This window comes from Acanthochromis polyacanthus, chromosome 6 (genome assembly GCF_021347895.1).
Source record: "Acanthochromis polyacanthus isolate Apoly-LR-REF ecotype Palm Island chromosome 6, KAUST_Apoly_ChrSc, whole genome shotgun sequence".
NCBI lineage: Eukaryota > Metazoa > Chordata > Actinopteri > Pomacentridae > Acanthochromis > Acanthochromis polyacanthus.
In genome coordinates, this window is record NC_067118.1 from 27,291,415 (window position 1) to 27,316,300 (window position 24,886).

Genomic DNA, 24,886 nt, shown 5'->3' on the forward strand with positions numbered 1-24,886 from the left:
GACGTTTTTGGAGCGACATGCTATACTATGATGTTTTTTGGACGACATGCTATACTATGATGTTTTTTGGACGACACGCTATACTACGACGTTTTTAGAGTGACATGCTATACTATGACGTTTTTAGAGCGACATGCTATACTATGATGTTTTTTGGACGATATGCTATACTATGATGTTTTTTGGACGACACGCTATACTATGACGTTTTTAGAGTGACATGCTATACTATGTCATTTTTTGGACGACATGCTATACTATGACGTTTTTGGACGACACGCTATACTATGACGTTTTTAGAGCGACATGCTATACTATGATGTTTTTTGGACGACACGCTATACTATGACGTTTTTAGAGTGACATGCTATACTATGTCATTTTTTGGACGACACGCTATACTATGACGTTTTTAGAGTGACATGCTATACTATGATGTTTTTTGGACGACACGCTATACTACGACGTTTTTAGAGCGACACGCTATACTATGTCATTTTTTGGACGACATGCTATACTATGACGTTTTTGGAGCAACATGCTATACTATGACGTTTTTAGAGCGACACGCTATACTATGTTGTTTTTTGGACGACATGCTATACTATGACGTTTTTGGAGCGACATGCTATACTATGATGTTTTTTGGACGACACGCTATACTATGACGTTTTTAGAGCGACATGCTATACTATGATGTTTTTTGGACGACATGCTATACTATGATGTTTTTTGGACGACATACTATACTATGACGTTTTTAGAGCGACACGCTATACTATGACGTTTTTAGAGCGACACGCTATACTATGACGTTTTTAGAGCGACATGCTGTACTATGACGTTTTTAGAGCGACATGCTATACTATGACGTTTTTAGAGCGACATGCTATACTATGATGTTTTTAGAGCGACATGCTGTACTATGACGTTTTTAGAGCGACATGCTATACTATGACGTTTTTAGAGCGACATGCTATACTATGATGTTTTTAGAGCGACATGCTGTACTATGACGTTTTTAGAGCGACATGCTATACTATGACGTTTTTAGAGCGACATGCTATACTATGACGTTTTTAGAGCGACACGCTATACTATGACGTTTTTAGAGCGACATGCTATACTATGACGTTTTTTGGACGACATAATATACTATGTCGTTTTTGGACGACACGCTATACTATGATGTTTTTAGCTCGACATGCTATACTATGACGTTTTAAGAGCGACCTGCTATACTATGATGTTTTTAGAGCGACACATTATATTATGACCTTGTTAAAGCGACACGCTATACTATGACGTTTTTAGAGTGACATGCTATACTATGACGTTTTTTGGACGACACGCTATACTATGATGTTTTTAGCTCGACATGCTATACTATGACGTTTTAAGAGCGGCATGCTATACTATGACATTTTAAGAGTGACATGCTATACTATGACGTTTTCAGAGTGACATGCTATATTATGACCTTGTTAGAGCGACATGCTATACTATGACGTTTTTAGAGCGACATTCTATACTATGACGTTTTTAGAGCGACATGCAATACTATGATGTTTTTTGGACGACATTCCATACTATGACGTTTTTAGAGCGACACGCTATAATGTTTTTAGAGCGACACGCTATCCTATGACGTTTTTAGAGTGACATGCTATACTATGACGTTAGGAAATAGGAAAAATGCATAGAATTACAGTTAAAAATCAGATTTATTGTATTTCAATCCTTGATGTGCATAATTTGTATGACAAATATCTGTTAAATGATATTTTGAGAAATTATTTAAATACAGTAAAAGTAAGAACAACAGCAACTACAATTCAAAAGAATTACTATTTGTAAAAATGAAATATTTTGATGTGGGCATTTTTGGCCAGCGTGTACGGTGGCCGACAGGTGCAAACGCGCTGCAAACGGCGAAAGCGCTGCAAACACAGAAATGATCCAATACCAAAAACTCACAAACACATAAAACACATGCAAGAAAAAAATGCTGCACGAGAAACATGCTGCAATCACAGAAACAATGCAGAAGCAAAGACTTACAAAATCACAAAACAGATGCAAACGAAAAATACTGCAAATATACAGTGCCTATCATAAGTATTCACCCCCTTTGATGCTTTTTTTACCCTTTTATTGCTTTCATAAATCCATCATGGTCAATAAAATTTATCTTTTTTAACAAAAAAAACCTATTGGAAAAAACTCTTTAATGTCAAAGTGAAAACAGAATTCTATAAAGTAATGTTAATGAAATAAAATTATATAAATAAAAATAATTGTTTGCATAATTATTCACCCCCTTTTTAATTTAATGGTCTAATCCAATAGAGGTCCATCAAATTGTTGCCAATAGTCTCACAATTAGTGAAATGAAGATCACCTGAGTGGTGTGGGTGTGTTTCAAGTGATTGAGTTGTAAAACACCTGTGTCTGAAGGGTCCAGAGAGTGGTTGATCAGTATTCCTGGCTACCATTACACCATGAAGACAGAAGAACACTCTAAGCAACTCAGGGAAAGGGTTACTGAGAAGTACAATTCAGGGGATGATTACAAAAAATTTCCAAGGCACTGAACATCCCCGGAGTTCAGTGAAATCAATTATCAAGAAATGGAAGGAATATGGCACTTGTGTGAATCTGCCTAGATCAGGCCGCCCTCGTAAACTGAGTGACCGTGCAAGTAGGAGACTAGTGAGAGAAGCCACCAAGACCCCTACAACTACTCTGAAGGAGTTACAAGCTTCAGCTGCTGAGATGGGAGAGACTGTGCATGTAGCAACTGCTGCCCGGGTTCTTCACCGGTCAAAGCTTTATGGGAGAGTGGCAATGAGAAAGCCACTGTTGAAGAAAAGTCATATTAGACCTCGACTAGAGTTTGCCAAAAAGCACGTGGAAGACTCCATTGTCAAGTGGAAGAAGATTCTTTGGTCTGATGGGACCAAAATTGAGCTTTTTGGCCATCAGACAAGACGTCATGTTTGGCGGAAACCAAACACTGCACATCACCAAAAACACACCATCCCCACTGTGAAGCATGGTGGTGGCAGCATCATGCTGTGGGGATGTTTCTCAGCAACTGGACCTGGAAGGCTTGTAAAGGTAGAGGGCAGAATGAATGCTGCAAAATACACTGAAATCCTGGGGGACAATCTTTTTCAGTCTGCAAGAGAACTACGTCTTGGGAGAAGATTTATTTTCCAGCAAGACAATGATCCAAAACATACTGCAAAAGCTACACAGGAATGGTTAAAAAGAACCAGGTAAATGTTCTGGAGTGGCCGAGTCAAAGCCCAGACCTCAATTCTATAGAGAATTTGTGGCTGGACTTGAAAAGGGCTGTTCATGCCCAATACCCGAGCAACCTGACAGAGCTTGAGCAGTTTTGCAAAGAAGAATGGAGCAAAATTGCAGTGGGCAGATGTGCAAGACTGACTGAGACCTATCCACACAGACTCACTGCTGTGATTGCAGCCAAAGGTGCATCTACTAAATACTGACTTGAAGGGGGTGAATAATTATGCAAACAATTATTTTCATTTGTATAATTTTCTTTCATTAACATTACTTTATAGAAATCTGTTTTGACATTGACATTAAAGAGTTTTTTCCAATAAATTTTTTTGTTAAAAAAGCTCAATTTTATTGACCATGATTGATATATGAAAGCAATAGAAGGGTAAAACATCAAAGGGGGTGAATACCTATGATAGGCACTGTATATAAACACACACAAACCCCCAGAACAACCGCAAGAGAAAAACGCTGCAAATTCAATGCACAACGAAAGTACACCAGACACGAAGGAGAAGAAGAAGAAGAATTTGCAGTGTTTTTCTCTTGCGGTTGTTTTGGGGTTTTGTGTGTGTTTTTATATATTTGCAGCATTTTTCGTTTGCATTTGTTTTGTGATTTTGCAAGTCTTCTTCTGCGTCGTTTCTGTGATTGCAGCATGTTTCTCTTGCAGCATTTTTTTCTTGCATGTGTTTTATGTGTTTGAGTTTTTGGTTTTGGATCATTTATGTGTTTGCAGCACTTTTGCCGTTTGCAGTGCGTTTGCACCTGTCGGCCACCGTAAGAGCGTGCTTGTTTGTCTGTATATGTAGCCCTGCAACAGACTGGCAACCTGTCCAGGGTGTCCCCTGCCTTCGCCCGAGTCAGCTGGGATAGGCTCCAGCACCTCCCGCGACCCTAGTGAGGATAAAGCGGTGTATAGAGAAAGGATTGATTTTTGGCCAGGTTCTTAAGGTTAACATGCAAAATATTTTTTTCTGTGATTTTACTAATTATATGTAATTTAACACTGGACCATCTGAACATCTATAGCAATGAAATCAGGTGAGAAGTTTAGAGAGAAAAATCAGAATTTGTTGGAGCTGTTAACCACTCGGACATCTGATACTGGCTACACACTGCTTTCACCAAGAACCCCAAAAGGTTGGATACGATGGGTTTTTATCTTAAACAATGTGCTGTATTTTAAAGCTTGTTCTGTTAACCACGACAAAATTTTCATCTTAAAGGTTACTAAAACTGAGGTCAAGCAGAAAGTAAAATGCATTGGAGTGTTACAAGTACAAAGTAGCATGAAATGGAAACACTCAAGTACAAGCACCTCAAAATTATACTCATCGGATGTGTATCCCTCCTCATCTGAAAATAGATCCCACTTAAACCATCATTTATTAGTTTTAGTGATGTCAGGTAGAAACCAGTGATTAACTGTTTGAGGAAATTACTTTCCCTTTGATAATGAAACTATATATTTGTGAGGCATTTCTACAAGATTATATATACAGCAAAATTGCATTTTTACAAACATGATAGCCTAAAATTTGCAATTTTGCCACATATAATTAAAAGCGACTTGATCACACACAGAAAACCCCGCTCACAATAACAGCAATACAAGCAACAGATAAGTATATCTTTAATAATGAACATGATCAAATCTAAGAATGTGATCGTGACCTCTGATACAATGGATATTTAATTCAAGGGTGACTTAAAACTTTTTTTTGCATAAATTTTCTATATTCCAATACCGTTATATAACTCTGATTGCTCCACAGTCGTACTCCCTCTCTTTTCTTTCGCTCTTGCACACACACACACACACGCACAATACAGCAAGCAATTTAAAAAAAAAAAAGTCACAAACATATACCATATAGGCTAGTCTCTGGGTTTCCATACACTTGACAATAAATCAGTTAAGTATAATGCTACAGTTAAACATTTTGAGGCGATCTCAGTTAGAAATGCCGGTACATTAAAGCTTACATTTTCTGAGGATGAAGTTGACAGGTTATAGCAATGAAAATGCCAAGATTATAATGATGTTAAAGAAGAAAAAAAGAAACTAAATGACAGGCCTGGCTTGAGATTTAAAAGCAGTACATGCTACATTGTCTCCAGAATGTCATAAACAGAGACCCCTGTTGGAACAGCAGGGAACAGAGACAAATACTGAGAACAGGGGACAGAACGCAGAGTTTGTGTTGATAAAAACCTGAACTCATACAGTATATTTGAATTTCCATCGTTTAAATAAAGAGAGGGACCACCTTTAAGAGCGTCTGATCTCTCGACACCTTTTCCCTGAATCTCTAGCTGAAAATTTGAGGTACATTAATAGAAAAAAGAAAAAAAAAACACAAGTTTCATTTACACTACAGCTGAAAAGAAATGTTAAGGCTCCATTCTGGAGAGACAAACAAAAATCCCACTTTTTCTTCAACATTATGTTAAATTTATATCAGTTGTAAGCCAGGTGATACGTTATTCAAAATATTTGTCTAACATTTACGCTTTCTAATGTCACAACCTTGCACGATTATGTCTATGCATACAGAAACCTTCAGTCCTCCACAAAACTAAGACGCCCCTCAAATGAAAAAAAAAGGGACATTATAGAAGTTATTTTTTGTCTTCTGAAAATATAAAATACAACTGGCCACACACAGATAGCAAACATTTGTCAATAAAGTGTTGTTCACTCGTTAAGATTAACCAATACAAGCACTTAACATTTCTCCAACACACGAACCACAAAGTGAACAGTCACTGAATATCAGCAGCATGTTGTCAAGAGAGTTTCCAAACAGACGTGCAGATATTTATATTTAGTCGAGAATTTCAGAAGTCCCAGGGTAGCGATAGAGATTTATAAGGCTAAAAAATACGAGAAAAAAACCCAAGAAAATAGATGTTGTTGAAGCGATTCGCCTGGTGGAACTTGCTTCATCCCTGCACGCATCTCAAAGACTGGGGAACCAGGAGCGATGTGGCTCAAGAGTTTGACGTGGGCCAAAGTCGACAAAATTAAATAGAAAAAAATATTAGTTTTCAATTTTTTTATGTCCTTGTGTTTTCATTTTCAATCTTAATTTCAGCATGTCCATCCAAACGCAACCTTTAATGGAGCTTTCAGAAGCCGTCTTCTTTCTACAGTTTACTTCTGACGGTCCTGAAAAAGAGTGAAAAAGGAGAAATGATCAGACAGATCAGCTGCTGTACTGTAAAGACACACAACAGGATTTTATAAAAGAGACTTAGGGCTAAACCGCAAGTAGATTATGTCGTGATGGTCTGACCGAAACGTGTGATAATTTGACACAAGTCTATTGGTCAAATTCATTATTTTGTTAGAATCTTGAAAGAATTTCCTTTGAGATTAATGTAGTTTTAGCCCATCTATCTTATCATAAGATAAATGAAGAAGAAACCTGCATTAGACACCAACTCCATTATATAAAAAGTGTAATTTTGGATAAGTTGAGGCTTTTTAAATCAACATAACATTCTAATCACAACTAAGAGAGAGAGTTAAGGTGAGACTTTACCTGATCGATTCTGGATCGACTCTGTATTGAGGCAGGCTCATAGCTCTGTTAGAGAAAACATACAAAGCCTTAATGAAATGTCCCAGAGAATAACGCACATACATGAAGTACTTCCAATATGACTGTATATCTAAATCTTACATTAAAACATTTTCATTATTTCAATTCAATTACCAAATAAAAAGACAAAAAGGGGGAATGACGTGCAGTAAAGGTTCGGCTGGTGAAGGATCAAACCGAAGACTTTCTGCTGACAGCATTTGTACCCGTGTGGCATCACCTCAGCAACTGGGTGTCATTTTTTTACTACTCCGCCAAGGAGTCGGAGTTATGTGACGATCAGCGTTGGTTTGTCTATCTGTTCGCAACATTACTTAAAAACAGACTAATGGATTTGGATGAAATTTTCAGGGAAGGTCAGAAATGACACAAGGACCAAGTGATTAGATTTTAGAAGTGATGCGGCTTATAGTCTGGATCCATGGATTTGTTAAAGATTTCTGTATCATTGTGAGATAGCGGCAATGTAACTATGACTACAAGTGAACACTACATCAGCTGCCTGATGACGATCACATGATTGTGATCCTACTACAAATCCACCGCTGCGGACTTATCTGTCAAAAACACAATAAAGAACAATCGATTAAATTGTGGGGGTGTTTGAGTGACATCAATTCCCGCTGCCCGCTACATATTTAGGTCTCGCAATTCGGTACCTGTACATAACATACACACATGCCTGTGCTCAGCGCAAGGTCATTTTATTTGTGGCCACATTCTATGTTACCGTGATTTCTGCCACAAATTTTTTTCAGCCGTAGGAAATCATCCAATGACTGAGCAGCCTTGGTGGACTACTGCGCTCTCTGAGTGCTTTTCTTGTTTTGTTTTTAATCTGGTTTTGTACCATTCCAACATTTATTAATCATTACAGCAGTGTCATTTCTGTATCAGCTGTATTTTCTTAATTATAATCAGACAAACAAACAAGCAGCTTCCAAACATACAGAGCAAGTCTAACATATCCAGGGTAAGTTTTCATTGTCTTGTTTCACTAAACCTACCAAGTGCAGGTACATTAGTAAGTCAAACCAGGGTTTTCACACCTGGATATGGGCGTGTTTACATGAAAGGGGCGGTATTTGAGCCACAGGACCAATCAGGTAATTGGATATTTCTCACAAGAAGAACTATAATCCTACACCAGTATGAAGAATTCAAATTTATAATGCAGACTAAAAGCTGCTGCAGACAGAAAGGAAGGAAAACTGGCCGATAAATCGCAGATTGTGTGATAATTAATATGCTTATCAATATCACACAATGTCCAGTTGTGTATGAGCTGCGTATATTCCGTTTAATTACCATCAATCATCGTGAGTTTATCCAACAATATTACAGATGCAGTCTCTTTGTGCCACTGACAATAAGATAAATGATGCAAAAAAAAAAATCTAGCAATAAATCATTTCATGGGGATAGTGCAAAGGATGAATTAAGTAATCTCACATTCAAATTCATTCTCATGATGTGTCAGACAGTTTCTGTCTTGCAGCTGCATCTTTGGCCGAGTTAATCAGGAGAGCAAATAGACTAATAGGCTTTAGTTTTTTAATCAGTTTTTGTTTAAGGATTATTTCGCTCTACAAAGACACATAAAACAATGACATGACTTTGAAAATGCACCGTCCTCTCTCACTATCTGCACACTGAGCTTTACAGTATCTTTGAAGGATTTTGATGCTATTGTCCAGGAACGTCTGACTGGTCAGCAGGCCGTGTTTTAATATATTATCTTGAATATAACCTGCTTCAACACAGGTTAGGTGTTCAGCATAAACCACCAGGAGTTAAATCTGAAGTTGCCTCAAGTTCCAGTGTTTCCACTAGAACTTTTTGCTGCAGCGGCGTCAGGCTCTCCGGGGCCCAAGCCGCCCCGCGCCGATGTATTTGCGATGATATAAAAAAAAAAGTAAATAAATAAAGGAGCGGCAACTGGGATTCACTTGTGGCGGGCCGCCGCCGCAGAATGACTGTAGAGGAAACACTGAGTTCTGCTTCTTAGTGTAGACCTCAGGTTGATGTTCCTGACTATACAACTCAGAACAGTGCAAGTGGTTTATTTATGACCATTACAGAGACAATTACCTGCATACTAAATAACATCCTGAGCTATAATTCATATTATTTGGAATTTGAGGTCACATAAAAACACGTGGACGGAGGGTGTCTGTGGACAAATTCTTTGTTTTCCATGAGATCTGTGTAAACTCACTTTGATCCCCATCCACAACTGTAAAGCAGAGCGTTCCTATTTCACTTCCCCAAAATCTTAACTGCTGTCAAGAACACCTTACTTTTATTTTTAGAGCCAACTCTCTTTTGCATACACGCCAAAGTACACAGCTAAGAATTTTAGTGTGTAAAAAGCAATAAAAGTATAAAAACATAAATATATGCACATCATTAAAAATAAAAATAACTTGGGATAAATGAATCATCTGACCTTGATACAAATCAAATGAAGAATGCAAGTACAACCTGGAGGCGCATGTAAGGTGACCAGGGTGAAGCCGCACTGAGGCTGAAGTGGCTGAACAGGATCGCTATCGTTTTATCGCCCAGGTTTAATATCATTATCAATTTTGAGATATTTGGGCAGTCTGTGTCAGTTTTTATCTATCTTTAATGTCATCAAAACTGAAACATATGTTCCTCCTACCCCCTTTGTTTTCATACAATACCTACATATCCTTAATTGTTTCATCCAAAAGCATTTAGTCTAAAAGAAATGATTACCTTTTTCACCACCTCCTCCTCCTCCTGCTTCTTCTCATAGTGGGAAAAGTCATCAAAGATGGAGGTGGTGTGTTTGTACTGGGCAATAATCTTGAGCACCTGCTTTGCCTTTTCCAGAGGAACCTCTTGAGTGTCACGTGAGTTGGTGACTGGCTTGTTGTCGTTGTTTTCCAGGCGGATGTGGCGCAGCTGGCTATTAGGCACGTCCTTAACAAACAACCAGTTCACGTCAAACTTGCCCTTCCACTTGTCCTGCGCCCAGACGCCAGCGCTGGTGCCGTAGTCCACAGGCGAACGCATCTCCGCCACGCCACAGAAATGGCCGCTGCCGTTGACGCTGAACAGCAAGTAGACAGGGCCTTTAGAGTTCATAGCTCTGTAGGCTGAGTCCAAACGCTTGTTGCCGTGCTCCGTGCTGCACCAGATGGAGTACTTGATGGAGCGGTGGATGTCGTCCTCGGAGTAGCTCTTGATGATGAACACGCGGCCGTTTTTCAGGTTCCAGTCAAACTCCTTGGGGTTGTAGCTGTGGGCCGCTCGCAGCTTCTCCAGCACAGGGTGGGAATCTGATCCCGGCTCTGGAGGCACACCTCCGCCCCCCACACCTCCGTTACCAACACCGCCACCATTAGAAGAGCCACTGCTGTCTAAACTTCCACCACCATAGCACAAGTTGCGGTTCCGTGGAGCCACCCAGCGGGTCTGAGGAGTTGGACCGGAGTTGTGGTTTTGGTGGTTCTGGTAAGATGGCGGAGGAGGTCCCTGCATGGTCATCTGCTGCACGAGGGACTGGGCGGACTGCAGGGACTGCTGAAGGGGAGGGAGGAGGCTGGGGGCATGGGAGTGAAGCTGGGGCTGATGCTGTTGGTGTTGGTGGTGGTGATGGTGGTGGTGGGGCAAAGGAGGAGCCATCTTGGTAACAGTCCCTTTATTATCCCACGTATCAATGTCCATGTTGTGTTTAATAGGCGGTGGAGGCAGAGCTCCTCCAGCTAGAGGAGTGCCAGGCTTGTTCTTGGTCTTTTGTTGTTGCAGCTTGGCAGGTTTACTAGCAATAGCAGCCCACGATGTAGGTTTGGGAGGGGGCATACCGATTGGTGTGCCGCCGTTGCCCGTGGCAACAGCTGCAGCTACACTGCCACCGCCACCGATCACAGAGCCTGCACTCTTCACACCGGAGCCACTTCCTGTCACATCCCCTCCGATTTTTAGGCCCAGCATGCCCTGCTCCAGGCTGTTCATACCTGGAGCTTTGCTCAGGGTGTCACTGTGGAACCCCGTCTGGCCATCAGGGACTAAGGTTCCTCCGAGAGAGCTGGGTGGGTAGCTGTAGCTCCCTCCGTAGGCTGAGCTCTGAGTCTGCTGGCCCTGAGAACCGCTGGTGCCCCAGGCCGAGAACGCTGGATTCTCTGGGAAAAAGTTAAACCTGTGAGGGTAGATGCTGCTGCTGAGCCCACCTGGCTGCCCAAATACTGTGTCGTGCATGAAGTGATGGTCTCCATTACTGAGCGGGGCGTAGGGCGTCAGGTAGGGAATCGGTGGATCACCTCCTGTAGACCAAGGAGCCTCACTAAGAGGGTAAGGAAATCCAATGGAGGGGGCATAGTAACTGGATAGGTAAGGGTCTGTCATTGATTGATAGCTGTTATTCTACAAACAGAAACAGAATAAGGATCATTTTAAGGCATTAAGATGCACAGATAATGCAAAAATGAGATGATTTTAATGTCAAAAAAAGACAATTTTTACCATACCTGACTGGACTGGCCGGTGAGATAGGGCTCAAAGTCGTTGTCATGGACTGTGTCCTTCTGATGGAGGGAGCCATTCTGCACTGAAACTGGAAAGGCTGCAATAAAATGAAAGTGTTGTCAAAGCTGTTCATCAGAATTTATACAAATGTTAAAAACGACAAACAGATTTGTGAATCAGTTCTGCATGTTATGGGGAAGTGGTGGTTGATGGTTGACCCTCTTTATAACTGGGCCCTTTAAGACTCATCATGGCTGACCCCAACTTCCTAACAGGATGGGAATGTGACAGTGCTAACATGTATGCATGACCAGAAAAGGCTTCTTCTTAAAAAAAAAAAACAACTCATCTCATCTACAGTGAATCCTCCATTATTTGTCACTGTTCATGTTGTTAATACCGTCACATTGATTTCTTATGAAATCAACTGATTCAGAATATAATCACTTGAAATATACAAATAATATTTCATCGGTGCAGCGTGCACCACCATCGCCCAAAGACAGTAGCTAGACCAAACAGAAACAAATGCAGTTAAATGAATGGTGTGTGTAGAGATTTAAGATAGATTGTGGTCTGCTAGACAAACATAACCTTTAGGAGCTGGCCTTTAGAAATGTGTGTGGTGTTTTCATTTCATAAGAGGCTTGCCCTTGGTTTCATTATTGCATACAGCTACTACAAGCCCATTATGTAATGATGTAAAGACATTATTTAACACATCAAGTATGTTTTTTTTTCTCAGAGCCACAACAATGTATGAGTGAGTCACTGACATCAAATATGAGGCATCAAGGGACAGACTGGTACTATGCTATATGCAGGATGCTTTATGTGTAACATCTTTAGCTAAAGGAACATCTGGACATACAGCACTCATTTATTTCTTACCTTTGCTTGCATCTTGTCCTTTCGATGTCTTAGTGGTCACATTAAAAAGAAAAAAAAAAGAGAGAGATTGTGAGGGTCACGAATATTATCCAGAGCATCTCACGTTATCCTAGCTGGCTAAGGTTTAATCACATTTTCATGGAAAACCTCACTGACACATAAAATCCATTAGCACACAGCGCTGTGTTGTGTTATGGCAACGTCTGCCGCTCAAATACCCGCTGGAAGCTGTGGTCCAGGCCTTGGTTTGGTACCAGCAGGGAGCAGTTTTCCTGCTAACCTCCCCTCTCAGTTGGCTAACTAGCGGACTAGCTGGCAGCATCGTCTCCATAGTGGGATGCACACACAGCATATCTCGCCTCGCCGCTGCAATAAAAGCCTGAAGACGTGCGTTTCTCCTCCCTGCTTACCTGAGGGTCAATGCTAGCGGCAGACATCATTTATCCACCAGGTGTTGTGTTAGACTGGAGCTCTGACAAGACGTGCAGTGTGTGAGCTGCAAACTCGACTGTGTGAAGCAGCTAATAGCCGGAGAAGCTGTCTCCCAGCTCCGCGTTACTTTGCTAACACTTAAGCACAGTTAGCAACAGCTGTTAGCCGGTGTCTCTGCTCGGCGCGGATGGTTTGCTTGTCGTGGCCCTGCTCGCACTCTGCGCTGCCCTGTCGACATTAATCCAGTGGGGCTTCAATCCGCTCCGACCCCCTCACCGCTAAATTAAAATCCGTCCAGCCTCGGTGGCCCTGCTCACCAGCGGCAGCTTCATCCGGGTTCTGCGGGGCGGAGATGACGTCGTGACGTAAACGACGCGTACTCGGGTACTGAGCAGCAGTGTACAGTGTTTACATTTATGAAATAAAAACACAATTTAGTCACATAATAATAATAATAATAATAATAATCATTATAATAATTATAATAATAATAGTTATGATCAATGTTAAATTATTAGCTTTTTCAAAAAGTTGTTCAAACAAAAAACTTGACTGATTTAACTATTAAAGTAAAAACCCTTTAATATTATATACAATTACCTGACTAATGTTAATATTGGCCATATAATAATATAAAAATTTTAATTAAATATTTAGGTTGTGAGCCTACAGTATTATATAAAATTCAAAGATGCCTGACTTATTCAAATATTATAAATTATACAAATGTATCCGATGATTTTAAATATTAAGTTTAAAATCCTACAATATTGTATATAATAATAATTATCTAGATAATATAAATATTATATTTTGGACCTTACATTTTTATAAATTATGCAAATTTACCAGATTAATTTGAATATTAAGGCTAAAACTTAAGGTTTAGACACTGCAATATCATGTAATCTAAGAAATTACCTAACCAATTTAGATTACCAACTGAGGTTAAGATCCTACAAAATTACAAAATTCAGATGAGGAAAAAAACCTCCAGCAGAACCAGGCTCAGGGAGGGCTGCCTGGATCGATAAGGGTGACAGTAAAGAGGAGAGAGAAAAGGTGACCAAACAAAAAGAACACAGATCTGAAATATTCACATGGTATTTACATCACATAGATATAATCAGGAAAATCTGCTTTAAGTATTTAAGGAAAATATAAGTTCCTCAAATTTGTAATCAAATACAGCACTAGAGTGAATGTGCATGTATTCCACAGCTGGAGCGAAAACACCATATGAACCAATGAATATTTAATGATGACAAATGTTAGCAAAACTCTGATACAAGATGTTGTGTAGATGTAGTTTATTCGACTGAATGATATCACACACTCTACAAGTTGGGATGTCATTTTTTCTAACTATAATGACACATTAATATTTTATGCATTTTACAAAACATCAGAAAAAAAACAGCTACTTATATACTGTTAGACACCTGAACAATCGTTCACACTCATCCACGAAGGTAGATTTAGACCCAGATTTAAAGCTCCTATGGCCCGCCAAAACTAAAAGCAAAAATCAGGCTTGTGATATACTGGGAATCCCCCTCTTGAATTGGGACACTGTATGTGCACGGTGAGCATCTGTGAAGTGTGTTTTTAGACTTAACCAAGCCAAAGAGGAAACATTAGAAGAAGCTTCAGAGCTGCCTGATCTTCTGCTGCTCATTCTTGGCTTCCCATTTTCATTTTGTTGTCATTTAAAATCTAAACAAAATATGGAAAAGTACACTGAGCATGAGATGGTGCATCTGATATAGACAAAATAGGTGCAAACAAGAAGAAACAGTTGCAATGCCACATACCTACCATGGAATCTTTATGCTAGAAGAGCAACTGAGAGGTTTTGGATGGGTGATAGAATTCACCAATGAAATTAACTAAAACAAATGAGGAAAAACCAACATAAATAAATAATACAGAAATGAACCTCACAAAATGTGCAAAGAAAATAAAAGTAGTGCAAGATTCAGACATACAGAAATATATAGCATTGCTTCATTGTAATGGATTATTATTTAATAAATTATATGCTGTATGTAACATAAATTATATTTTATCTATGTGGTTGCCATTGATCAGAAGGATACTTACAGCTGTCTTCTTCCTCTGAATAGGTGCTGACGACATAGCAGGCATAAACAAATCCCAGGAGCTGTGGGAATTATAAGATACAGTAATGTCTAAAAAAGAGTCACATGCAGTAAAAAGAGCAAATTTTCCTTCATGTAATATTCTAAAAGTTGATTATTGCCACCAAGCAAACATTAGAATTTGCCTTGACAATGAAAACATTATGTCCTAGAAAGATAAACATACATGCAAATAATACTTTTGAATGATTTGAATGATGGCTGAATTCCATTTAGTCACCTTGTTGCTATTGTTAGTAACAGTGCTTTTCTAATATAAATTTAAAAAAGAGTGTAAAAAGGCATGTTGTGTCTATATACGCAAAAAACATGCATCAGTAATTTCCATTGTTAATAAGCGAAGTGAATTTACAAGAGTAATTTCATGGGAAATGTTTTGTGTTGCTGGTGTGGACAAATTATTAGAAAAACTCGGGAAGACAACTTGTATGTAAATTGTTTTTACAACATTTGTCCACTGGTGGTGGCTGTGACATGCTGAAGTGTCTTTGAGCAAGACACTGAACCTGAAGTTGCATTTTGTACTGTAGCTCCACCTGGTGTGTAAGTGAGTGAGTGTGTGATGGGATGAAAGAAAGTAAACACTGTAACGTGTAAGAAATGCTGAGTAAGTGCAGTCCAGTGATCCTACGACACCTGCACCTTTTTTAGGTTAAGATGTAACATTTTGCTGCTTGCAATACATATGTACAAGTTAACGGCCTTGAAACTTTTAGATTTTAAGTTGCTGTGTTTAAAATTATTTACTAATTTCTTCAATCATTTTATGTAATTTTGTGAAACAGCGTGCAGAGCGGTGCAATGCTTCTGTCCTCCCTTTTTGGTAACAAGAGTAATTAGAGTAACACTATTTATGATGCTGAAGACGAATGCCTCAGTGACGATAAATTAGACAATAATCCTCTCTGCATTCAGAATTTCTTTTCTAACTGGAGTATAAGAAACCTTTCTTGGATGCTTCCTAGGTTTTTTTCACCACACTCCTACTAGCTATAGCCTTCCCTGTATATCAAACTGGGGCTGCTTCTCTCTAGTTCTGGCAAATTAGTCACAGACACCAGATAAAACTCTTTACTGGGTGCTAATAGGCATAATGACCATTGTGTGAAGTCATCTGGCAAGGCCTTGACTGTGACATTTCCATCCATCCATCAATTATCTATACACCGCTTAATCATCATTAGGATCATGGGGGCAGGGGACACCTGGACAGGTCGCCAGTCTGCTGCAGGTCTACATACACAGACAAACAATCACACTCACATTCACACCTACGGGCAATTTAGAGTAACCAATTAACCTCAGCATGTTTTTGGACTGTGGGAGGAAGCCGGAGTACCTGGAGAAAAACCAATGTATGCACAGAGAGAACATGCAAACTCCATGCAGAAAGATCCCGGGAAGGATGGGACGCAAACCGGGGATCTTCTTGCTGCAAGACGAAAGTGCAAACCAACAAGCCACTGCGCAGCCCAATGTGACATTTATTTATACGAAGTCCCACACTTCAGCTTTTCCAGAACTTTTCCTAATCTGCTGTTTGCTGGGCGGTGAGCTACTACATACAATTGCTTCTACAGAGATAAAGTTGTACTGATTGAATATTATCCACATTTTCTTTCACTTACAGGGAGTGCCCTCTTGGAGAATCCCAAATTTTTCCCAGGCCAGATGAGTTACATAATCCCTCCAGCAAGTTCTGGGTTTATCTCAGGGTCTCCTCCCAGTTGTACATGCCCGAAAAGTCTCCAAAGGAAGGTGACTGGAGGCATCTCAACCAGATGTTAGAACCTTTCATTGTGAACAAGCAGCAACTCCATTCCGACTCCCTCTGGACCAATGAAGTCCTTAACCTATCTCTAAGTCTGATCCCAGGCAGTCTACAGACAAAATTAATTTCTGTCACATGTATTTGCAATCTCACTCTTTTGGTCAATACCCAGAGTTCATCAGTACAGGGAGTTGGAACGTTGTGGTAAATCAACAGCTTTGCCTTCCAGCTCAACTCTCTCTTCACCATGACGGTCCGGTACAACGCACACAGGACAGTTCATGTTGCACCAAACTGTCTGTCCACCTCATGCTCCATTTAGAAGCATAAGCAATCCACCAGTTTCTCATAGAGACAGCATAGCCTTAGAGTTGGAGCTGCTGGCATTCATCCTGCTGGTTCACACTCTGCTGCAAAATGCTCCAGTTTGCGCTGAAGGTCACAGTCTGACGAAACCAACAGAGCCATGTCATCTACAAACAGCAGAGACTTGACTCTGAAGTTTCCAAATCGATGCTCTTCCCACCTTGACTGCACTTTAACATGCTGTTCATGAATATCACAAACAAACTCAGAGACATGGAGCAGTCCTGGCAGAGTTCAACATTCACTGGAAACATCTGTGACAAGAATACGAACACGACTCTCACTCATCACTGCCTGGATGAATTACAGCAGCAGCCCCAGTACCCTGTATTACCACAGAACCCCCACAGGGTTCCCCAGGGGACACGGTTGCAAGCCTCCAAGACCACAAAACACATTTGGAGGTACAAACTACCAAGTCCACCTCAGCAACTCTGTAAACATAAAGAACTGGTCCTCTCTTCCACAGCAGGACAGAATCCACACTGATCCTCCAAAATCCGGCAATCGACAATCAGTTGGAGTCTCCCCTCCAGCGTCCTGGAATAAACTTCTCTGAGGAGGGTGAACAGTGTGATACCCCTATAATTGGAGGACACCCTCTGGTCCCTGTTTTTGCAAATGGGAACCACCACACTGCTCTGTAACTCCACAGGCATCAACCCAAACCTCACCGTGACACTGAGGAAATGTGTCAGCCAAGACAGCCCAACAGAGTCCAGAGCCTGCAGCATCTCAGGGTGAATCTGGTCCACACCTGGTGCCTCGCCACTCTAATTACCCTCTGATATCGAAAGAGGCAAAGTCAATACGCTCATTTAGAAAGATGCATCAGACCTATGTCGCTTCAGAAGCTCTTCAAGAAGCTCAATAACTTCCACAAACTGGAAGATCCGCTATCTCAGTAATTCCTTTTTATACACACTACAGAAGCTCAGCAGCATACCGACTACCACGAGTGTGATAATGTGATACCATCCTTGTTGTAGGCCTGTTTCACAATTTACAGCCTCTGTTGCTAAGCAACAGCCCATTTCACCAAGTGCAGATGCATTTCTATTAATATTAAAACAACATTAAATAGTAAGTAAATTTGTGTTTCAATTGAAGCTCAAAAGTGTTATGGATTAAGTTGTGCTAAATTTCCACTTAATGACGCCTTGCACAAAGACTCACTGATATGAGGAGCTGCACGATGCAGTGCAGGATTTCTATGTACTGGTATTCCAGCCAGCAGTTCAGCACGGTGCTCAGCTTTGGGTTTTGCTGGTTCTGCCATCCAGCAGAGGGAAGGTTCTCGCCCTCACATCCCGGCCCGTTGTCCTTCCACCAGGAGCGATGTGGCGATACTCCCAGGGAGAGGATATCACTGTCCTGCAGAACAGACAACATGTGAAGGAAACCTTTCAGAGTCTTAATGATATTTCTGCTTCATCGGTTTGTGTGCGGGAAAAAGTCAAAACCTGACATGCAGCATAATCAGTTGTACTGTGAACATGATATGGTTTAATGTGCGTCGCTTCCTGTCGGCTAACTAACAGCTGCGTTTGTGATTGATTGAGCTATCAAGTTATCATATCTGTGCATTTTATTTTTTATTTTTTTGAGGTAAAACAGCAGAATCATGAAAAACATTAGTACTTGTGGATTTGATGAGGCAGACATCTGACAGAAATCTTCCCACATAAGGACTGAGTAACAAACCCATTTCTGAAAGTGAACATTTCATAAAAACAATGCAGTAAAAATGTATATATAGACATGTCACACACAATCTGAAGGGCCAAGATAAAAGTTAAGTTGTCGAAATGTTCTGTTCATGTGTGTGTGGAAAGGATCTCAAGCTTGGATTTGATCTTTAGATTAAAAGCAGATGCTGTAACAGATTGCAAACTTTCATGTAACTCTTATTTAAATTCTAAATGTATGTCTGTCTATAAACACTTCAGTTGAGCTACTGCCTGTCTTCGAGGTCAGGACGCTTATGTAAAAGAATATCTTATTCTTAGTGAGACTTTTTCTGGTTAATTAATGATTACATAAGAAAATGATAAAAGAAAGGTACAGGGTTCACATCTTATATGATGGCTTTGGTTATTCAAAGTCTTTCAGAGTTACTTTTTAGCAAATGAGCCCAAAGTAATGAAGAAAAAAGACAATTATGTAACTGATAGAAGAGATTAATGACTTTAAGTGCTGTGGAAGTGAAACAGAAGTGTGAAAACACTGCAAGTGATGACTCACAGGAGAGAGTTTAAGACGAATCTTATAAGCTCTTTAGAGTCCACGTTGGTCGAGTACATTCTGCATAACATGTATTCAGTGTAAAATATAAAAAGTGATGAAAAATGTTGACAAAGAGCAACACAGTCAAGGTATATGAAATATACATCATAATAAAGAAGGAAGAGAATAAGTGACGTGAGAAATAATTTTGGTTCTTTCATTGTGATTTAATTCCCCTTTTGCCACCATTCAATCCAATATCGATGATATAAACAGCTTCATGAGACTATTTTGCAATTGAGAGCAGAAACATACTGTAAAGGCGTTTTACTGTGTGTCTGTAAGTGGAGGCAGGCCTGAGAGCAGCTTGTGACATGGACGGAGCTGAACTCTGTATTTAGAAGCTGTGGCTGTGTGGGTCTTTAATTATCTGACACTTTGTCTTACCTTTGAAAGGCCTCCCAGATCCAGGTACAGACAGCTCACAAAGACATTCCAGCCAACCCACAACAAGGTCCACAGCAGGTACTGAGAAAACAATAGCACAATGTCACAGCACAAATAAATGAAATTTACTCTTCTAAAAATTGTCCAAAGCGTCCAAACAGCTGCTTAGCTTAGCTTACCATAAAGATTTGAAATTAGGGCAAATGGCTAACCTGGTCAATTTTTGACACCTGAAAAGCTCACCACTGTATACATTATATTTAATTTGCTTCATCCTGGCTTAAAATAAGGAAAATAAGGACATTTGACAGGGCTTATTCTAGTCTGTTTCGTGCTAGAAAAGTTTGCTGGTTGCAACTGCTCCCAACATGCTAATAAGCAAGCTTTAGAGAGGCCAAGCTAGCAGTTTCCCTTAACTTTCGGCCTTTATGCTAAGCTAAACTAACCAGTTGCCAGCTTTATATTCATACTGACATATTGATTTTTTCATCTAATTCACATTTCCCAAAACTCTTCCTCACAAACCAGAAACAGGTGAGAACCGTATGATCCAACATGGAGTATTTATCTGTTCACCATAATAACGTAGTGTGATCTGTACTGGATGACTCCAAACAGGCCCAGGATGACCGCGATGATGTGAAAGAAGTTGACCATGATGGGAGCCCACTGGTAGCCCAGGAAATCAAACACCTGCCTCTCCAACGCCGTGACCTGGAGGATCAACAGGAGTTTAGAAACTGTGGTAGAAACCTTAAAACTGCACTTTACGAAAGCAGTCAGTGTTGGCTGAGGCTGTGCTGGTCTGGTTTGTTAGGCCGTGATCTTTGCTTGTGTTTTTTTTTTTTTTTTTTCCTGATAAGTTGTCAGGGCAACTGAGCCATGGGGGACAAAGCATGCATGGGAAAAGACAGAACCGGGAGACAGCTTTGAGTCCTCATAGGTCGTGCTCGTTGCAGGGGGGCAGGGTGGGAAACAGAGAGCAGCAGGACAAAGTGGGAGCAGCCCTTCATTGTGGTGTCTTTTTATATGCACTTCTAACCATAACAAGCCAAATATATACATGTTGCACAAAAAATATAGTTGTAGTAGGGCCGCAGCTAGAAATACTTTCAGTATCAATTAATCTGCCAAATTTTTGGTCTACAGAATGTCATGAAGTGGTGGAAAATACCAATCAGAGTATCCCAAAGCCTAAGCTGATGTCTTCAAGTTCCTTGTTTTGTCTGAACAAAATGACAGTCTTTAAAATTAGCTTAACTCAAAGATTGTCTGTAACAGGAGATTGAGATAACTACCAAACTATTACATCTAAGAATACAGAAGCACACTGTAAAAAATGCAGTAAATGCAAACAATTTACTGTTATTTTACAGATTTAGTCAGTTTTGTTAAATTACAAATAAGGTCAAGTTAAATCATAAAAATGTATTCATTTACATGTTGACTGCAAAAAACAAAGAACAACAAAAAACACCCCAGACCAAAACCTTCTGTAACGTCCACATCATAAATCTGTATTTTTACAAATAGTGAGTCGTTTTCTTGGGTGACTGTTTTAGTGCATTTAAATCCACTGAAACTATCAATATTTTACAGATATTTGCAGTTTTTCTGGCATCCTTGCTGCTAGATGTTCACATTTGTATTTAGTTTTGTTTTAGGCCACTTTTTTTTTTCCATTTGTGCTGTAAGGTGTTACTTAACTCTCATCAAAGCGACTGCTGTTGTTTTTATTCAGTCAACTAATCCATTAATTTCAGCTCTACTTTTAATATTTTATTGAGAAATCTGAGTTAAGAATGACACTGTGAATGGAAGGTGGTCAAATACAAGAACGAAAACATGTTCAAGAAGTACTGAAGTTGCTTTAAAGCAGCTGTTTACCTGAATATTGTAGCCTGTGGACAAAGTTTTACTATTTCATAATGAAATATAAAACTTACAGCCTTAAAAGCAGCAGCAAAGGAACTTTTCTTCCATCATAACCAACTGAGCAGTTTTAAGTTTTTCTCGGTTAGAATTCAAATTTAAAGTGTAATTTCAGTGATTTTATTTTTTATTTTTTTAGCAGAACTTGCTTTGACTTATAAGTGTGGATGTAGAGACAGCAGCTGGCCTGATGTGTAACAAATCTGTTTATGTCGAAGCATCATGTGTGAAAGAAAAAAACCATCTCACCAACTGCAAACAACACAGGACGATCAGCGTGCATCGAGCAGAGCAGCAGCCCATCTTTCCTCCTCTGGTGATGATGATGGTGAGGAGAACAACAGTGAAGTTTAAAACCTGAGAAGCTTTACATCCATTGCCAGAGGAAACGCACAGTGCACTTTACCTCAGGAGGAAAACACGTAGGCTGCCCCTGCCAAACTACGAAAAAGGGGGAGGGTCGCTGTTGTATGAGGAGCGATTAATGCCACGGCAGAGGAGGGAAACCCTGAAGGACAAAACAGAAGCGGAGGGATACTGTCAGACTGTTTTTGTGACTGACAGTATCAATGCTCAGTGAAATGTAGTAACAAACCAACACATAGTTCCAATTTTTCTTGATCTCAAGTAGCTGTAAATTGAATTTATTTTGGCAATGACCGCCGTTTAGACAAAACAATGTAAAGGTTCCAGCTATGATGGTCATGTTGTCCTTATAAAGGGTTAATCAAAAATCCTCACATGCTGCCAGGACAACTTCATTGATTCTCTGGGATCATGTTTGAGGGACTGAACATCATCCAGGTAGTCAAAGTGGTTTGGACCAATAATGGAAGCCAGAAGAACTAACTCAGCCTGCATGCAGTTGATGGACTCAGTATGAGCGATGGCCCAGAATCAGCCTAGGTGAAACTGAGATAGACCAAAAAGCTTTCACAGATCATAACAAATAAGGAAAGAAAAATAGAATTAAGAGAGAGTGGAAATAAAACGTACTACTATTAATAATAACAATAAGCCTGGATAATAACTAGCATTAAGTGAACATGGAATGTGCTTCATTGAGTATAAGTTTGAAAAACTGTGAAATTTAGGGAGAGGTGTAGACTTTTGGTGGCACTTTCTGCATTGATTCATGAAAAATCTGACCAACTATAGAAGTAACTCGTATTAAAAGAACCTTTCCACACCAAATAGTGCTGCACCTCGGACCTGTCCACCACCAGCATCAACCTAAACTGGTTACGGTCTATAGCCCAACCAAAAGACGTGGCTAAATGTGTCAGTTCTCACCCAAGACGGGGTCAAATCCATACATGCAGGCCTAAACAATCTGGGCAACAATCACTGAGGCATGGCTAGCTCGCTGTAGGTGAGTAGCAACCAGAACATTTTGTTCCAAAATCTCTCATAGATGTTCACTCAGGTTGAGAGTTTACAATTGTGAAGCCATTACATACAAGACATCATTTTCGTCATATCACTTTGTGACTCTTCAGGGCCTATGGATTGTTGCATTGTTATATTGGAACAGACCCACCCCCACCAGGATATGTAGTTTCATCATAGGATAAAGGTGATCACTCAAAACAGGGAATCATCCCTCTAAGGGGACAAGTGGAGCCAAACTATGGCGGCAAAACGAGCCCACAGCAAAATAGAGTTACCAGATCACCTCAATGCAGGGTCAGGAGTTCTACTTTTTTTCCTTTAATTTGACTGTATGAAGGCTGACTAACACTGATCATCTCATTTTGATATCATGCTCTGCTGGAAACCTGGATCCTGGATTTTACGTAGATGTTACTTTGAAATGTACAAGCACATACCAAAATGGTAATGGCTGTTCATAAAGGCAGTGGCTTCCGCAGCTAAACAATACACCCTGCCACACTGCAAAAACTGCTCAACACAACAAAGAGCCAAGGCATTGACTGTTCCTCAAAACTCTCTAAATGGAGCATCCAGCCTACCTGGATTCCCTGATCCAGGTCTACTCCCCTTCATGCCCACTTGGCTCTGCACATGAGAGACGCCTGGCGCTTCCAGCCCAGCACGGCTCGAAATCTCTAGTCAGACTCTTCTCCTCTGTTGTTCCCAAATGGTGGAACAAACTACCAAACTCTGTGCGTTCTGCTGAGTCCCTTTCTACTTTTAAGAGACAATTGAAGACTCAATTGTTCAGAGAACATATAGGCACTTAATCCGACTCCATCCACCTTAGGGGTAGAATAAGTCAGGTGGTCCAAAACCCAGCACTTATTTAGCATGGACAAAGTTAAAAAAAGGGGGGGTTAGCAATTCTTCTGCAACTTGATGGCAACACCTTTGACCAATCGCACTTGAAGCACTTCTGCACTTACTACAAGTTTTTCCTTATGTCTGAATTCTTGCTTGTGTTGTACGTCGCTTTGGACAAAAGCGTCTGCTAAATGAAATTGTAGAATTGTAGAATCTGGGAACTTGAAATCCTGATTTATTCAGTTACCTCAACTTGAATTCAGTTTTAAAACATCTTCTAAAAAAAACAAAAAAGAGAGACAGATTAAATTACACCAAATATTAAACTGATCAATCATCAACAAGTCACTTATCCTTGTATCATATTTGCAACTAAATAGGTTCATCTAAATTGATGAATTAGATTTTTCTTTGTAATGTCATCATGGATTTAATTAAATGGTAGGAATAGTTCCCTTGAAATATTTTCAAATTCATTAATATTGTATTGATTTGCTTTAAAAAAATCACCTTATACATAAATACATAGTGACGTAAGGTTAATAAACAAGGTTGGCCACAGTAAAAAACAAAACAAACAAAAAAACTATTGACTGGCATCAGGAATCTGAACACACAGCAGCAGCCTGACCTGTCCGTCAGCCTGGTCTCTCTGAGGCGTCTCCCTGCTTTGTCTTCTCCTGAAGACTCACTGGAGTGACTCATGCTGTGCTTGTCTTGGCAGGACAGCCTTCTGTAACCCTCCTCTGCTTTGTGCTTCCTCTGCCTGGTTGTGGCACGGATTGACTCTCATACAGCAACACCGTCTGCTGCACCCTGATAGGTGGTTGTTCTTCTACAATGCTCTGAGGACGCCAGCAGGTGGTGGTAATGGTGGAGGTAAAGGCTTCAAAGGTATGTGAGTGGCAAGGTTAAAACAAGAAAAAAGGCATCACTGGCCTACTTTTCTATTTTTACAGCATTTGGACAAATAAAACAGCCTATCAGAAGTGATGATATGC

General features: G+C 40.1%; 2 protein-coding genes across 4 annotated transcripts; both read right to left on the reverse strand.

Annotated features, from left to right (window-relative positions):
- Nucleotides 1–4,931: 4,931 nt before the first annotated feature.
- On the reverse strand, nucleotides 4,932–13,223 carry ythdf1 (YTH N6-methyladenosine RNA binding protein F1). The gene is made up of 6 exons (XM_022187889.2): nucleotides 12,719–13,223; nucleotides 12,309–12,336; nucleotides 11,420–11,514; nucleotides 9,666–11,315; nucleotides 6,864–6,908; nucleotides 4,932–6,487 (listed from the first exon to the last, which is right to left on the reverse strand). Exons 1-6 carry the CDS (start codon nucleotides 12,746–12,748, stop codon nucleotides 6,473–6,475), a joined length of 1,863 nt encoding a protein of 620 aa, XP_022043581.1. The 5' UTR covers nucleotides 12,749–13,223; the 3' UTR covers nucleotides 4,932–6,472.
- An 810-nt stretch (nucleotides 13,224–14,033) lies between these two features.
- Nucleotides 14,034–24,654, reverse strand: nkain5 (sodium/potassium transporting ATPase interacting 5). 3 transcript variants are annotated; one of them, XM_022187873.2, is made up of 9 exons: nucleotides 24,517–24,654; nucleotides 22,051–22,152; nucleotides 21,894–21,957; nucleotides 20,289–20,426; nucleotides 19,713–19,793; nucleotides 18,216–18,413; nucleotides 14,844–14,904; nucleotides 14,559–14,629; nucleotides 14,034–14,456 (listed from the first exon to the last, which is right to left on the reverse strand). In XM_022187873.2, exons 3-8 carry the CDS (start codon nucleotides 21,945–21,947, stop codon nucleotides 14,574–14,576), a joined length of 588 nt encoding a protein of 195 aa, XP_022043565.1. In that variant the 5' UTR covers nucleotides 21,948–21,957; nucleotides 22,051–22,152; nucleotides 24,517–24,654; the 3' UTR covers nucleotides 14,034–14,456; nucleotides 14,559–14,573. The 3 variants fall into 3 exon arrangements, with proteins under 3 accessions (XP_022043565.1, XP_022043559.1, XP_022043571.1); XM_022187867.2 differs by having other exon boundaries at nucleotides 14,555–14,629; nucleotides 21,894–22,152; nucleotides 24,517–24,652; XM_022187879.2 differs by lacking the exon at nucleotides 14,559–14,629 and having other exon boundaries at nucleotides 21,894–22,152; nucleotides 24,517–24,652.
- Between the last annotated feature and the right edge of the window lie 232 nt (nucleotides 24,655–24,886).